At 47.6% G+C, this 16,988-nt stretch overlaps 1 protein-coding gene across 1 annotated transcript in view; it reads left to right on the top strand.

The window, feature by feature from the left end:
- The first annotated feature begins 13,463 nt into the window (after positions 1 to 13,463).
- LOC140396863 (cytoplasmic polyadenylation element-binding protein 2-like) overlaps positions 13,464 to 16,988 on the top strand; it is a 49,884-nt gene continuing 46,359 nt past the window's right edge. Inside the window, exon 1 of the mRNA XM_072485655.1 lies at positions 13,464 to 14,627. Coding sequence (XP_072341756.1) covers positions 13,914 to 14,627 — 714 coding nt within the window. The 5' untranslated portion in view covers positions 13,464 to 13,913. The remainder of the gene's footprint in view (positions 14,628 to 16,988) is intronic.

Below are 16,988 nucleotides of genomic sequence, written 5' to 3'. Positions count from 1 at the left end.
TTGTTGCCGTCTTCTCATTCTGGTAAATCCCAGTCAGCCACAGGGAGTCTTGCCGTCGGGAGCATTGCTGAACCCTCTGGTTTTATTTCTGTGTGAATTTCAGAACCTCCACTCACTCTGCTATGCACGTACACCGGTTATTTTACGGTAATTGTGCCAGCCTGACTGTTCTTGAGTGACTTGGAGTGCTTGTTCTCTGATCTGCAGAGTTACAAGGGCTGTTGTGTTCCCTGCAGCCTCTCATTCTGCTCCCAAACCAGCTAATTGTTGGGACACCACTAGAAGGACATAACCATGCAGACGTGAGATATGTGCACCTACAACCCTCTGTTCTTCCAATTCTAGCTTCTTGCATATCCCTTTGGATCCCTTTCAGATGCCGAGGCCCTGAGCTCTGGAATTCACTCCCTGAACCCCTCCGGCTCTCCCACCTCTCCTTTAAGAGAGGCTACTTGAACTCTCCCTCTTTTACCAAGTTAATGTTCATCTGTCTTCACATCATCTTCTGGGTTTGGTGTCAGATTTTATTTAGTGTTACTATGTAGCACCTTGGGACATTTTACTACGTTAAGAAGTGTTATATGAAAGCAAGTTGCTGTTGTTGTATGTCAATGGTGCACTTTGATTTCCCTGTAGCTGTAATAACTTCTGACTATCAAACTTCGGAAACTGCACGTCAGCAGGGCTATCATTTGCTGGGATTGCCTATCCCACAGTCCTTAATGTTAACTATATGATGATGACCTTTGGTTTGAGTATTGGTTCCAAACCTTGGGACGCTGAAATCGTCCATCAGTTTCTTTTAGTTTAATGCTCACCATTACCTATACATTTGTGGAACCTCCAGTCCAGAGTTGGAAACCTGCAAAACGAATGACATGTCTGAACTTTGTTGGAAACTGAGCATGGGTGGATTGTTCAGTGAAAATATTGAGTTTGGATATGATGTTCACTGTGACCAGATACCTTCCGCACTGTCAAGGTGTGCAAGTCAAGTGTGGTCATTTTAGCTGAACGTACTGGATGTCTGAGCAAGGAGATCAAACCTAAAAACTCACCAAAGTTTACACCAGTCCTCTGACCTAACTGTGTTTCCTCTTGCCGGATGCTAGCTACATGTGAATTTGATGGGGGTGCTGCTGAGCTCCTGAGATTAACCTGAGCTCCATTTTCTATCCATGCCGAAGGGCTTAATTTGACATGTGGTACATTGCCAGCCTCTGTCCTTCCAAACCACCATCATTGTTGCAGAGCAGAAGGAGGCCATTCAGCCGATTATGTCTGCACCAGCCCTCTGAATGAACAGTTCACTCAGTGTCATTCTCCAGCCTTGTCCTCGTGGTTCAGCACATTGTTTCTTTTCAGAAAACAGTCTGATTCCCCTTTGAATGCTTCAATTGAACCTTCTTCCACCACACTCTGCAGCTGAGCATTCAGACCGTTACAACTCGCTGCGGGGAAATCTTTCTCCTCATTGCTTTTGCCACTCTTATCAGTTGCTTTAAATCCGTGCTTTGTCCTTCTCGATCCTTGCACGAGGAGCAACAATTTCTCACTATCTGCTCTGTCCAGACCCCTCATAATTTTGAATACCTCATTATTTACCTTCTTGTTCTCTTTGTCCATCTCCTCTGTGACTCCGTAATCTCCACTCTCCACAACCAGCAGCTCATCCAGGGATTCACTGCCCGTGTTGTACTGCAGAATAAGTCTCTCTCGCTCAAACCTCACCTTGCTGAACCTCTTGTACTCGATGGCTTTTGATTTCCCCCAAATTCTGTTGCACTTAAAATCGCCACCTGCTCGCCCTTCACTCCGACTGTTGTTGATCTACTTTGGCTTCTGGTCTCCCCAAAAAATGAACAATTTAAAGTTCTCATTATTTGGCTCTCACAGATCACTTCACGGGCTTGCTTCTTGTAATTCTGCAACCCTCTCAGCATCGGCTACTTCCCCACCCAAAAGAACACACTATTTCTCTCTGATTCTGGCTTCTCACTGCACCTCTCTGCCCCCCCTCACTGCACAATTAGCAACCAGCCCCTCAAACAGTCGATGCTCCAGGATCTGGAATTCCTTCTATAAACCCTCTGGTTCTGTCACCTTCCAGTTGAAAAAAATAATTGCTTCTTCTATCAAACTTCCAGTTGTGCATACTTTAGCATGATGTCCATTTTGACTGTGTCAAGTGCCTTGTGCATTTTCGGTAGCACAGTGGTTAGCACTATTGCTGCACAGCGCCAGGGTCCCAGGTTCGATTCTCGGCTTGGGTCACTGTCTGTGCGGAGTCTGCACGTTCTCCCCGTGTGTGCGTGGGGGTTTCCTCCGGGTGCTCCAGTTTCCTCCCATAAGTCCCGAAAGACGTGCTTGTTGGGTGAATTGGACGTTCTGAATTCTCCCTCTCTGTCCCCGAACAGGCGCCGGAGTGTGGTGACTCGGGGCTTTTCACAGTGACTTCATTGCAGTGTTAACGTAAGCCTACTTGTGACAATAATAAAGATTATTATAATTATTATTATAGGAGAGATGGTGCGGTAACTGATAATATCACTGGATCTAGAAATCAGGAGGCCCAGGATCACTTGGGTTCAAATCCCATCAAAGCAGCTGATGGGATTTATCAACTAATCAACCTGGAATATAAATTTGGCTCAGTTACGGTGACCATGAAACTCATTCGATTGTTGTAAAAAAAAAAAACATCTGGTTCACTAAAGTCCTTTGGGGAAGGAAATCTGCCATCCTTACCGGGTCTGTCCTACATGTGTGATGACATGGCACACAGCAGTGTGGCTGTCTTCTCAGTGCCCTCTGAAATGGCCTCCGAGCCGCTCAGCTCAAGGGCAACAAATGCTGGCCCTTCCAGTCACGCCCGTATCCAGTGAAAGAATAAAGACCAAAAAAAAAAGACTGATGAGAAAAGCATTTAGTGTATCATTCGTCACTCCCCGTCCGAACTCAGTGTCCAATTTACCCCTTTGCATTGAGCTGTAAGCTGAAGGAATAAGGGAGACACTGAGATTGGCGAGAGATCGAACGATGAGAAATCCCTCAGAGCAGGAGGAATGGGAGGACAATGCAAATTTCATATAAATAACTGGAAAGAAAGCAGGTCACAAGTCACATCGACAGCTCGGTTTCAGTGTCACTTGTGGCAGATTGACAGATGTGTAGTTGGAGTGGGACTCTCTGTGTACTCACTGACACTATATTTAAAACTTGCGGCATTTTGTGGGTATAGAAGGTTTTTTTTCTGGATCCTCTTTGGCCACACCTGCTGTCAAGCTTCAGCATCTCTCATTTGTCGTCACCATCCTCTCCTCTTGTGTAATGGGTTCACTGTTGCTGCTGCTGTCTGTATCCCTCCCAGCAAAGATATTTCATTGCAGTGAGTCACCCAAAATTGAGCACCATTGACAATTTTGTGGAGGAAAATGTCCCGAGTGTGATTCCTGGAAGTTTGGCTCAGATTCTGGTTCCGTTATTCTTTGCGCTTGCTTAATTGCTTCTCCATCTAAGGTGTGATCTTGTGAGTAAATTAACAGCGTGTGAAATGGCGCATGCTTTCATGAATGTGCCAATCAGTCAGCAAGTTCTCAGGGATCGAGCGATACGCCCTGGCCACCTTTACAATTATTCTTCACTTTTCATTTGTCATTTTTTGCTTTCCCTGAATCCGATCTTTCTTTCCCCCACTATTTCTGTTTCATGCTACTCCATCATGCCTCGGTTTCCCTCTCAGAATCCTTCAGTCCCATTGCTTAATTTGCCGGCTGTTGTTGGGCAGAAAGATTGAAAGATCATGGACAGGGTAGGTTTCGAGAAAATGTTTTCATGGTCGCAAGTATGAGATAGTCACTCATAGATTCAACAGGGGATTGAGAGAAACTTGCTTACCCTGAGAGGAGGCAGAAGGTGGAACTCACTACCACAGGGAATTGTTGAGAAGGTAGTATGTGTGTATTTAAAGGATATACAGAATAAAAACCTAAGGGAGAAAGGAGTAGAGAGATGTGCTGACTGGGTGAGATGAAGTCGGATGGCGGATGTAAATGATCAGCCCCTGGACAGAATTGCTTGTTGTTGTGCTGTACCATTAGAAGTAATTCATCATGGGTCTGCATGTGTTCACTGAGGAATGGTGGAATATAACCCTGGAATCAATCTAGTGAACCTCCTCTGAACTGCCTCCAATGCAACTACATCACTCCTCAAATACAGGGACCAAAACTGTGCAGAGGACTTCAGGTGCGGTCTCACCAATACCTTGTACAGCTACTCTATTCCTTCAGCCATAAATGCCAAAATTCCATCTGCCTTCCTTGTTACCTGCATTTGAGTTTTCTGAGATTCATGCACGAGGACATCCAGATCCCTTTGAACCAAAGCACTCTTATGTTTCTCTCCATTTAGATTCTAAGTTGCCTTTCTTTTTTCTGACCAAAGTGGATAACCTCATACTTATCCACCGGAGGAGGTGGTGGAAGCAGGGACGATAGTGACATTTAAGGGGCATCTTGACAAATACATGAATAGGATGGGAATAGAGGGATACGGACCCAGGAAGTGTAGAAGATTGTAGTTTAGTCGGGCAGCATGGTCGGCACGGGCAGGTTCCTGTGCTGTACATTTGTTTGTTCTATCCATATCCATGACATCCTGCTGCTAATTACAATCCTATCTACTGCATAAATCTGTTAGTGTTCGAGTGTGCACTGCACGTTGAGGGAGAGAATTACACACATTCATTTAAAAACAATTCCAATTAAGGGGCAATTTAGCGTGGCCAATCCACCCACCCTGCACATCTTTTTGGGTTGTGGGGGCGAAACCCATGCAAACACGGGGAGAATTTGCAAACTCCACACGGACAGTGACCCAGAACCGGGATCGAACCTGGGATCTCGGCGCCGTGAGGCAGCAGTGCTACTCACTGCGCCACCGTGCTGCCCTGAATTACACACACTCATGACACTTTGCATGAAATCATTCCTCTGCATTTGTGTTTTAAATCTGGCACCCCTTGTCCTAAAACAATGGCCTCTCATTCTCCAATATCCAACCAAGGGAAACTGTTATGGGTCAGGGTTTAGAGAACCCCAAAGTGTATCATGGAGTTCACCTGACCCACAACTTTTAATAGATTGTGGTATGGGGAGCACACGGCCCACTCTACAGGTGTGGTGCAGCAGAAATGGAAAAGTAATTTTTAAAGCAAAACAACGTTTATTCTATGAACTCAAGTTAACCTTTTAAAAACATACAGTCAACATCTCAGCAACCATCAATTCTTATACAACCCCCAAAGACTACAACACTAAGTAATTCTTAAAGCTTTCCTTTTAACATCCATAAGACTTGGAACACCTTTTACCAGAAGCACATTAGGTTTACATTCACTACTGGGAACATTTATAATTCTGAATTCACCAAGTGATCAAGAGATAGTCTGTTGATGGCAGAGAGATCAACAGTACACCTGCTCTGTCTGGTTTCAGCTCCAACACTGAAAACTAAACTAAAACACACCCTGCAGCAAACAGCCTAAAATGAAAGTAAAAAGTTGACTGACAGCCCAGCTCCACCCACTCTCTGACATCACTGAAGTAGTAAACATCCATTTCTTAAAGGCACTCTCACTACAGATATTTATATACACACCCATTTATAAACACCCATTTCTTAAAGGTACTCTCACATGACAACATTTGGATTACTTGTATTATCACCTTGCTATTAGTGGGAGCTTGACCTGTTTAACGGTGGCTTCGACTTTGTCCACGCTTGGTGGGAAAACAAGATCATCTTTGATTGGGACTTGGGGGATTTCCTCAAGCACATCTATGATTGTTGCACAACATTGATCTTTTTTTCTGAGCTGTTTCTTCATCTTCCGCTTCTTCTGGATGAGTTTGATGGACATGGAGGAGTCGATGAACCAGTGATCTACCAGCAGTCATCTGCACTGGTCGTCGCTTTGGTGATTTGGGCATCCTTTGGTCTCTGGATTGGACGATGTCGAAGTCCATCATGTGCCAGTGCTTTGATTGTGGATGTCTCCAAGAAGTCTTGAGCTTCTCTTTTTGGCAGAACAGTGCGTTAGTGATGACAAGCTGGATTCCACACATTTGGTGAGCAAGAGAACCCCTTTGAAGTTGCAATTCCCAACTCTTTCCTTCCTGATGGTTTCTTTCTCGAGTCGGGAGTTCTTTTTAACCCTCATGTTGAAGTCCCCAAGGAGGATGATCTTATCTTCTTTAGGAATGTTGGAGCGTATGGCTTCCAGGGTGGAGTAGAAGCCTCTTTGGACTCATCATTGGCATCGAGGACTGGGGCGCAGGCACTCATGGCGACCGTTGCCTGCTGGTTCTTGGCAAGTTGTACATGGAAGGTCATGAGGCATTCGTTGATGCCAACCGGGTTGACGAGTTTGGTCTTGATGGCTGATCTTTGGGTTTTCCTCTCTTTAAGAAGGTGTAACAACCACCATCTTCCCTCAGCTGCCCATCGTCTGCTCTTCAGGGCTCTTGCAGGGCAGCAACGTCAGTGTTGGCGCCTGAGTTCATAGCAATAAGGACCATTCTTTTTCCAGTCGATTGTTTTGTTCATTATCCATGAGGGTTTGTACATTCCAGGTTCCAAATTGAGTTTAAATACGTGAAGAATGGAAAAGCTTGAGGAGTGGGCGGGATTCCAGCGGAGATTTTCAAACTTGGAGGAGGGATCACTGTCATCTCCATCAGTTGTTCCTGAAAACCTGGAATACAGAAGAAATTCCTGCCGACCTCAGGGATGTCGTCATAGCCACCATCTTCAAAGCAGACTGTGGGAACTACCGAGGAATCTCCCTACATTCCATCGCCAAGAGGATCACCACCCAAATTCTCGCAAGCCGCCTTCTCCCAGTCTCTGAAGAAAACCTTCTGGAAAGCCAGTGTGCCTTCAGCCCAGAACGGGGAACAGCGGACATGATTTTCACTGCTCGGAACTTCAACACAAATGTCAGGAACAACACCAAGCACTCTACAAATTGTCTTCATCGATCTCACCAAACTTTTAACTCAGTTAATCGAGAAGTGCTATGTAACCAGCTGTCCAGAGAAATTCCTCAACATCCTCTGCTCCTCCATGACAAGTTGTCGACAACAGTCCTCACTGATCAAAAGAAGTCAGAAGCCTTCAAGGTCAAGACTGGAGTCAAGCAAGGATGTGTCATTGCCCCACCCTTTATCCCCATCTTCATTGCCACCATCTTTCACCTTGTCGAGAACAAGCTTCTCAGTCGAGTGGACATCATTTACAGGATAGACAGAAATTATTTTAACTTCAACCGGTTGAAACCCAAGAAGAAAGCAACACTGACATCGCTCGTGGAACTTCAGTGTACAGATGATATCGCCACCTCCACTCTCCTAGAAGAGAATCTCCAAGCCATGCTTGACACCTTCATGGAAGCATACCAAACAATTGGTCTCAGCCTCGACCTCAAAAAGACTCCAGTCCTTTCCCAACCCGCCCTGGGCAAGATCCGGTCTTTACCTCCATCAAGATCAATGGAGAAACCCTCCCAAATATGGAACATTTCCCCTACCTGGGAAGCTACCCCTTATCGAAGGCTGATATTCAATTCGCGAGCATCTTTGGTCGCCGAAAGACGTGATTCTGTGACGACTTTTCCATTCTTCACGTATTTAAACTCAATTTTGGAACCTGGAATGTACAAACCCTCATGGATAATGAACAAAACAATCGACTGGAAAAAGAATGGTCCTTATTGCTATGAACTCAGGCGCCAACACTGACATTGGTGCTGACATCAAGATCCTTGTGTACAAGGCGGCTGTCCTCCCAATTCTTCCGTACAGCTCCGAAACTTGGACTGCGTCACCTCAAGGCCCTGGATTGCTATTATCAAAGCTGTCTGATACTGATTCTCCGATTCAGTTGGGAGGACAGGTGTACTGGCATCAGGGTCCTTGAAGGAGCCAAGAGCACCAGCATCGAGCCGTTGATCATCCAAATCCTTTGCCCAGTTCATGGAAGGCTCCCGAACAAGAGGAGGACAAAGGAAGCACTGCAAAGACACCCTGAAGGCCTACCTCAAGAAATGCAACATCAATGTCAAAGCCTGGGAGACCCTTGCTCAGAATAAACATATTTGGAGAAACCTCTTGACTGAAGAGACACCATTCTTTGAGGACACCCGACTTCAGGAGGAGGCCCGGAAAAGCAATCTGAGAATGGAACACCAACGATCGAGAGTTCATGGACCGATCCCACCTCCCGGAAATACCTGCCAAGTGTGTGGCTGAAGATGTGGCTCTAGGATCGGGCTCGTCAGCCAAGCAAGGACCCACAGAACCGATGACCAGTAACACGATGCTGTGAGGTGGACAATCATACTCATTAGCGAGTGATCACCGAAGAAGCGTGGGAGTTTGCGAAGTGTAAATTGGTTGTCATGTTTCATGCATTACAACTGTGACTGCACTTAAAAAATAATTTCATTGGCTGTGAAGTGCTTGGGGGGAAGGGGGTGTGTGTGCGAGATGCCATCCAAGTACAAGTCATTGTTTTGTTCTTTTTAATTCTGCATAAACATAAGAGTGACTGTTCAGATATATTTCTGTAAAATTGTTTTACTGTTGTGTTTCCTCATATCCTCCAACATGCTCTTCTTTGGGGGTACAGTTCTCTGGGTGTTGGCCAACCGCCAGGACCTCACCTCGAGCCATTATTCAGGCATGTGTCCAAATGGCTGGGTAGATGGGAGACAACAAATGTCGCCAGCAGGCTAACTAGGGCAGTAGTTCTTTGGCTGTCCATGATTTTTCACACTATTACAACCACTGACAGTTTATAAAGTGCTTTTAACACAATAACAACACAAACATTTTGACAGGTACCACAAACAAATGCAGACTTCTAAGGGTGCAGAGTACTGGAGAACTGGATGTAAAGATGGGATTTTAGAGGTATTACATTGAAGATTGCAAGTGGCGGGAGAGTCTTAAGAGGTCAGAAATAGGAGCTGGAGAAGGCCATTCAGTCCTGCAAACCTATACTACCCTTCAATATGATCTGTCTCAACACTGTGGCCGCTATATCAATCTTTATGTTGAATATGCCCAAGCACTCGCCTTCCACAGCCTTCTGCAGTCGTGAATTCCAGATTACAAAACTTTCAAAATTTACTCAGTTTCATTGCCATCTGAAATATTCTATGAAACTTGCACACTGCCAACTTTTGCTATTTTGTCAACATTTGTATGCTCATACAAATGTAATGTTTCTGCAATAAGTATTCTGTACTTTTCTTATTCAAAGTTTGACACGTGTGGTGAATATTAAGCAGTTATACGTGGGCACTGGTGCAATGAATGTTTGAGGAATTCCATTCTGTCGTGGCACCAACTCTTTGTGGACCTTCACCTATTCATCCAGAATATCCCTCGACCATCAACCACCAGGGTGCAAGGCACAATGAGAGAAAGACAATATTTGGGTTTAACACATGAACCCATTCAAACCCCCACTCTTCTCATGTCATGTCTGCATGCTTGTGCTTTTCGCGGGTTTCCTGGTTAACCTTTCTTTCCCTACCCACTGAGGTGTGATGGACATAACTGTAACAATGGTAGGACCACAGCAGAGAGGGAGCCTGCTCGATACCACGCACCATTTACCAATGGTGCCAACCTAGGCATCAAGGCAATTCCACAGCCTGTTGATTCTCGATCACTGCCAGCTCACAAAAGGATGTGTGGGGAGAGAATTTGCTTGCGGTATTTCTCAGTGCAAGGAAAGACAATTATATTAACTTGAGTACGTCACCCTCTCTTCATACATTACAGAAACTCACACAACAAGGATAACCTCAGGACTCAAAACGTGCACACCCACACAAACAGCTGCAAAGCTCAGAATCTTTCTGTACAGGAATGACTCACTGCACAACAGAGATTGTGGACAAAAGGTGGGATCCTTCAAGAAATTACTGTGCAGCTGAAAATCCTGCATGTCAGGGTTAGCCAATTCATTTATGTACAATAAGACAAACACTAAGTATTTTTCAAGGGTGGTATCAGTAGCATTGGACAGATTGCCCTGTACAATCACACTGTTTCCTTTTAGCAGGCACGAGACACCTGAAGTCCCATCCTCTGTTGAAGACGGACTCGACAAGAGTGTGGTCCCATTTGTGCTGGTACCTTGCCCACCTGCCGGCTCTCCATCAGCAAATATCAGCAGACTATCCAGCCACAGTGGGCATCCCAGCTGAGGTTGATCCAGTCTTGGCCCAACATGCAGGATGTTGCAATTTGACTGGACAGTCATTGGGAGTAGTGATCATTAGTGAACTTAATGCACCACCGAGCCCATAGTGTTAAATGCTGATGCCTCGAACACAGCGGACAACCTCTGGACTGAACAATGCAGTTAGGTTCAGCTCGAATGGCAAATGAAGGGCTTGTGTTGGCATAGGCTACGGAGAATCAAATTCATCAAGGTTCCTGCTTCCAGCTTGCTTGTCAACGAGCAATGCTGGAAAATGCAGGTGTTGATTTTAGGTGAGGGTAGGATAGGTTTATCATATGCGATGCCTTCCATCGGCAAAGAGGTTACTGACGCTCAACATAGATTGAGAGATGCAGAATGCTGGCGGAGTTGGGTTCAACACTGAGACCTTGGTTCAAATCTGTCCTAGACTGAGGGTGTCGGCTTTGAAGGCTTTCCTGGAATCATAAATTGTGAGAGTGCAGAAGGAGGCCTTTTGAAAGAGCGAACCAATTGCACCAATGCTGCTCTTTCTCCACAGCCCTGTGCTCGAAGTTCAAGTGTTTATCCAATTACCCCATGATAGCTGCTGTTGTGTCTGTTCACGCCACCCATTCAAGTAGTGCATTCCAGGTCACATCGCATTATCTCCACATGGACTCTTCAGTGAATATCTGAAACCTGTGCCCGAGTCTGGGCCTAAAGTGCAAAACTGTTTCAATTAAATTGGAAATCTTACTCCGATGTACCCCCGGATGCTGGGTGTAAGTAAAATGTCATGCCTTTTCCAAAGTGTTGAAGTACGAGGTGGGTAGAAGGAGCTTTACTCTGGACTTGGCTGCACTGGACTTGAAAATGTTGAAATTGAAAAATGTTCAGGCCATGCAAAATAAAAAATTGACAAAGATGTGCGGTTGACCATACTAAATTGCCCCTTCGTGTGCGAGGAGGTGTAGGTTCAGTAGGTTGGCTGTGATCAGTGCTTGGCGGGGATAGGACAGGGGAGTGGGTCTGGATGGTGTGCTTTTGGAGGGTCAGTGCAGACTCGATGGGCCAAATGGTCTCCATCTGCACTGTCGGGATTCGATGAACTTTGGTTAATATTGCACCTTTAATGTAGTGAAACTGCCTGAGGTGTTCAGTTGGACTCAACTGACACTGAGCCATCAAAGGAGATGCAAGTGCTGATGGCTGAAAGCTTGGTCAGAGGCAGGCTTTGAGGAGAATTTTAAATGGGGGGTGGGAAGAGAGTGAAGATGCTGAAGGAGGGGATGCCACAGCTCAGGATCTTGGAGCTGAAAGCATGACTGCTCATAGAGTGATTAAAATTGGTGACACTCGAGGCCATGATTGGAGGAGTGCTGAAATCCTGGAGGGTGGGGGTGGAGGAAATTATAGGGATAGGCCACGGAGGATTTGAAAACCAAGGGCAAGAATTTTTGCCTCGGGAAGTGATGTTGGTCAGTGAGGTCAGTGGTGTTGGGTGCACGGGTCCTGGAGTGAGGATGGGATGGGGAGGAGGGGCGGGGGGGGACTTTGAATGCCAATGGGCTTTTGGAGGGTTGAGATGAGAAATGTCTTCACCCAGTCGGAGGTCAGCCTGTGGAATTCACAGGCACAAGAAGCAGTTGGGGTGAAGGGAATCAAACCATATGGGGGTGGGGGGGAAGGGGAAGAGGTGGGATCAAAGGATATGGAAGGGGGGGATGAAGAGGTGGGGTCAGGCTATTGAGTTGGATGATCAGCCATGACCATGATGAATGGGGAGCAGGCTCAAAGGGCCTCCTCCTGTTTCTATGATAAGACCCCAGATGTGGAGGAAGATGTCTTGAAGCAAAGGGGGTTCAGTTGATAGTATTAAAAGGACAATGAGCTGTGAGCAAGTGTCAGCATCTTGGGCAGAGAAAGCTGATGAGGGTACTGCAAAGGCCACAATGAGGGAGAGAGGGAAGAAAGGTCTGTGTTCCCCCAGTGAGCAGTTTGTCTTTGCTCCTCGTTTTCCACGTAGGGTCTCAGACTGAACGGGGGTCGGGCTGGGGTGGTGTTTTTTTTGTGAAGTTGTTGCTTTGTCAGGCCCTTTAAAAGCCAGGGTGCCAGTGAAGGTGTGGGCTGGAAATGATTACGTAAGGTGGATTTTTCAGGAAGTGCACGGTGACCCTGCTGTCACACAGCCGCTGGGAGCTGTAGTTTGCAGCAAGTTGCTGCTGCTTCCTCCCGGCCGCAGCACTGCATCTCCCAGAAGCCGGCAGGAGCCCAGGCCAGGCCGGGCTGGCTGCAGAGGGCAGGAGGTGGGCAGCTCAGTGGCAACCACCTCCCACCCCAGGCTGCTGGCCCAACCTCAGGGGTTTGCCCAGCTGGGAGGGAGGGAGCTACAGCCAGCAGCGTGTGAAATGGGGTGGGGGGTGAGGGTGGGGTGACCATCCGTGCCAACATGGGAAAGGGGCACCAAAGGCTGGGCTGGCTGCCCCTCCACAGCTGCCCACTTACCACCACAAGAGGCACCTGCAGACACCCCAGTGCGGAGGGCTGGGAGCTGGGGTGATCTTTGCAACTGGCACAGCATGTCCCCCGACAGAGCCCAATGCCCAATCGACTGGGCGAGCATGAACCACCCGGCTGGCTCTTCAACCACGTGGGCCCTCACACCCAACCGTGCATTCTCACCACGGGGGAACCACTGAGGGGCAACATGAGAACATGCTTGAGCACACATCACGAGCATTCCCTGCTTTACATTGCAGATCTCCAGATTACCCCCTCCCCCAAGGGCGAGGGATGCTGGGGATGAGATTCAGCCTCCAGGCGAACAAAGGGCAGCATGGAGCCGAGGGGCCGAATGGGCTGTGCTGTGACGAGTCTGCAGGCTGAAGTGTTTGGGAATTCTCTGACCTACAACAAACTTTCATTCAAAACAGCTTGTTTTGCTGCCCCCCAGATAGTTGAGGTGGGGGGGGGGGATATAAGGACAAAAGGGGGTTTATTAATTGAATGAAGACATCATTAGCCATTAATTATCCCTGTTCACAAAGAGCTGGGAAGCAGCAATTAGAGTGGGAGGGGGAGAGTGGTGAGGGAGGTCCAGGGGAAGGACACACACAGCGAGGGGGGTTAAAACGCAAAGGCGCTGCTGCAAACCGGGGCCAGATTCCCTGCGCAAGTCAGGTGCAGGAATGGAAAAAAAAATAGAGAGAGAAAAAAATGTGGAGCAACCAGAATGCTTCGGAGTGTCAGAGCTTCAGTTCCGGAGTAAAGCGGCGATGAGCAGGTCATTAAACAGCATCTTGTGATCTTGCTTGTTCCATTTTGATGTGATCGATCAGGAGCTGAGGAGGAGGCAGACAGGGAAGCACACACACACACACACAGAGGCAGAAAGGGGGGTTAGTCTGGGGCCTCCTGTCTTGTTACTGCTTTGGTTGGAAGGGACGCGTTTTGTGTGCAGCTGGTTGTGCAGAGTGGGGCGTCTCAGCTACTCCCTGCCTCACATCGCTGCGCTGGCTTAGGCTGGGCTGGGCAATCGCCAACCCAAGCCGCCACATCTTTTTTATTTTTATTTTTCCGTCTCCTGTGGATTGCAATCCCCCCCCCCCCCCCCCCCAAAAAAAAAAAAATCCCTCCCCTTTGCTAATCCAGTCATGCTCCAGAATGACACTAAAAGGCAATCAGTTTGCTGCCCCTATCTGGAGCAGAACCTGGAGTCCTTGAAAAGTCCTGAGGTCAGCACTGGGGATGGGACTTCCCAGCTGGACTGCCCACCTGCCCCCCCCACCAGCTTGGTTCTGCAAGATCAAGGGGGCAGCACCTCGACGCTGAGTGCCCTCGGTTGGTCGACCGGCCAGACCAGTGACGAAAGCCTTCTGCAGCAGGGGGTCCTGCCGACTGCGATGTTGTTACCAAAGATGGTCCACCTGGGTCCTCTCTTTGGAGGGACATTCCCCTCGGTGCAGCAGATGGGGTTGTCGCAGCAGCAGCAGCACAGGAGGTCACCGCTCACCCACCATCCTCACCAGGGGACCTTCTCTCAGAGGAACAACTTCAGTCCACAGCAGCAAACCTTCAGGGCCCTCAACTGGGGCAGCCATCAGCACCAGAGTGGTGGAGGGGGTGGTGGTGGCGGCGGAGGCTGGGGCAGCGTCACCAATAACTGCGGCAGAGGATTGAGAAGATCGGCTGGAGTAATGGGTGTCTCGAACTCGATTCCTACCTGCTCCTCCAAGAGGTCCTACTCCAGTCACGTGATGGTGCCCCCTAAACTAAACCGAGGCCGGCCGGCATTAGCTCCAAAATCCTGGATGGAGGAGAATCCGTTGAGGACGGATGGGAACAGCAATTGGCTGCCTCATCAACAGGTAAGCCACTTTGTAATTATGGAAATTTAACAATGTGGTGGAAAATACTTGTGTTATTGCTCTTTTAGAACAAGAAATCAGGGCAGGAGTAAGTGTTCCAGCCTGCTGATCTCCTTTCATTCCAAATCCTTACAATTTCCTCGTACCCCTTGATTTCCCCCTCTTGGTTCGGTCTGTTCAAGACTTGAGATCAGTGGAGGTTTGGCCAGTAAACAAGCAGAGCTCTCTGAGGTAGAGAATTCCAAAGGTTCACAACCTTCTGAGTGAAGACATTTTCTCTTCATTTCAGTCTCAGATGGCCAGTCTTGTATCTTGACATCCAGCAGCCTATTTCTTGATTCCTTGGCCAGAGGGAAATATCATCCCCACCCTCTACCCTCCGAAGGCCCCGAAGATATTTTGTGTTTGACTGAGGTGACCCCGTTGTTTTAAAGTTCAGGGAATGCAGCCCAATCTGCCCTGTCTCTCCTTATCGGACAATGGCCCTCACAGAATCAGAATTGTTACAGCTTTGAGGGAGACCAGTCAGCCTATCGTATCTGCACCGGCTCTCCAAGTGAGTCCGAATGAGCATTTCACTGAGTGCTGCTCGTCCCACGAGCAAGTCCAGTGAACCTTCATTGCATTCGCTCCAATCCTTACTTGAGGTCTCCTATAAAATGCACCGCTCCATGCAGATTCGCCTCATGGCCTAGTCAGAACTTAGTTACTCAGCACTGTGGGGAGGGGGGTTGGAGTAGCCTTGGGTTCTATCCCTCCATGAGCAGGATTTGGGGAGTACAGCAGATGTGAGGGAAGGGGGGGGAGAAATTGTCAGCACTTCCTACTTTAGCCACGCCTGGTCCCCTGCTGTGCTTGGAAAAATGCAACAGCTGACATTTACAGTGAGGGCAGGATGGGGACTTAAATGGCATTTCTGCTCACCCCCTTCTCAAATGTAAATATGCATTTCTGCATGCCAACATTATTCCGGGGTGTATTTATATTATTACAGGAGTGTAGCAAATATTTACCCAGTCTGCTTTTTAAAAATTCACATCACACTTCTCCAGACTTTATTGTCATGGGTTTCCCCAGAACCTTCCACGATCTCTGCTATGCTGGCATCCTGCACATCCTTGATTTTAACCTCCAGCACCAGCAGCCAGAGGCCCCAGCTGAACCTGTGATTTCCTCCCTCCACCTCTCTGCCTCTCTCTCTCTCTCTCTTTCTCTCTCCACCTTTGAAACATTGCTTAAAACCTGCCTCTTTGGCCGAGCTGCTGATCACCTGCCCTGATATCTCCCTTTCTGGCTCGCCATCAAAATTCTGTTTGCTAACGCTCCGGCAGGGCGGGGGATGGGGGGGTTAACATTCTGCTGCTTTAAAGGTGCTATAGAAATGCAAGTTGTTGTTTCCATAAATGAAAAGCAAGGTAGACTGAGTTAAAGAAGTGGATGGGTGTATGCAATTGGCAGTCTGGGAGGGAAGGGTGGCAACAACTTCAGCACAGCCTGTCTGATTTTTACCCAAAGCACTAACCTGTCCGAGCTCTGTTCAGCTGCTGGTGGATCTGCAGCCTGTTGAGCATTTTCTGGGCTTCTTTCACATTTTGCAGCATTCTGTATTTTTAAAAAATTGTAAGTCTGTGGCAGAGAGTTCTGAGCTGTCTGTTTTAGCTGACTCTCATTCCCTGAAGCAAAGGGATCGATTGATATTATTGTATTTTTTTTGAAGGCCTTAAACCTGGACTAAGATATCACTCTGGCTCGCGATGCTGGGGAACAAATTGGAGGGCTGCAAATTGTTTATCCTTGTAAACCTCTGAACTGGCGGGCAAAGCAGGCTGGAATCAGCAGAAGGACATTTGCAGAAGTGGCACAGTTTTGGGAGCTGTGACCTTTATTTTGAGGTCAAGGGTAACTGTACAGACCATGTGGAAAAATGGAGGAAGTACTGGTGAAGGATCAGCAGAGGCTGTACCCCAATCGGGTTCAGCCCACATTAACGGGGGAGAAGGAGGTTCACTGGGAGCAACCAGAATCTCCGGATGTAGAGAAGGTCGCTGAGACATGGGTACAATCTGACTGTGATCACCTACCCTTCTCCTTCCTTGTGGCTCGAAATGCCCCCCATGTCGTTGAAAATGGGCAGCTTGGGTTATAACTTGCAGATTTGGCCTCGCAGAAACATTTTCAGTAATGTCTGCTTCGTAAATGAAAACAGAAAACCTGTTTCTCTCTCCACTGACGCTGTCTCACCCGTGAATTTCCAGCACTTTCTGGGTTTTTTTGTTTTACATTTCCAGCATTCTGCTTTTCGATTAGTGCCTTTTTACGAATTGGTTCCAGGTAGGCCGGCTGCCTTGAAAGGGGGGGGGG

This window comes from Scyliorhinus torazame, chromosome 20 (genome assembly GCF_047496885.1).
Source record: "Scyliorhinus torazame isolate Kashiwa2021f chromosome 20, sScyTor2.1, whole genome shotgun sequence".
Lineage (NCBI taxonomy): Eukaryota > Metazoa > Chordata > Chondrichthyes > Carcharhiniformes > Scyliorhinidae > Scyliorhinus > Scyliorhinus torazame.
Note: the sequence above shows the minus strand (reverse complement) of the source record. Positions and strands in the feature narration are given on the sequence as shown.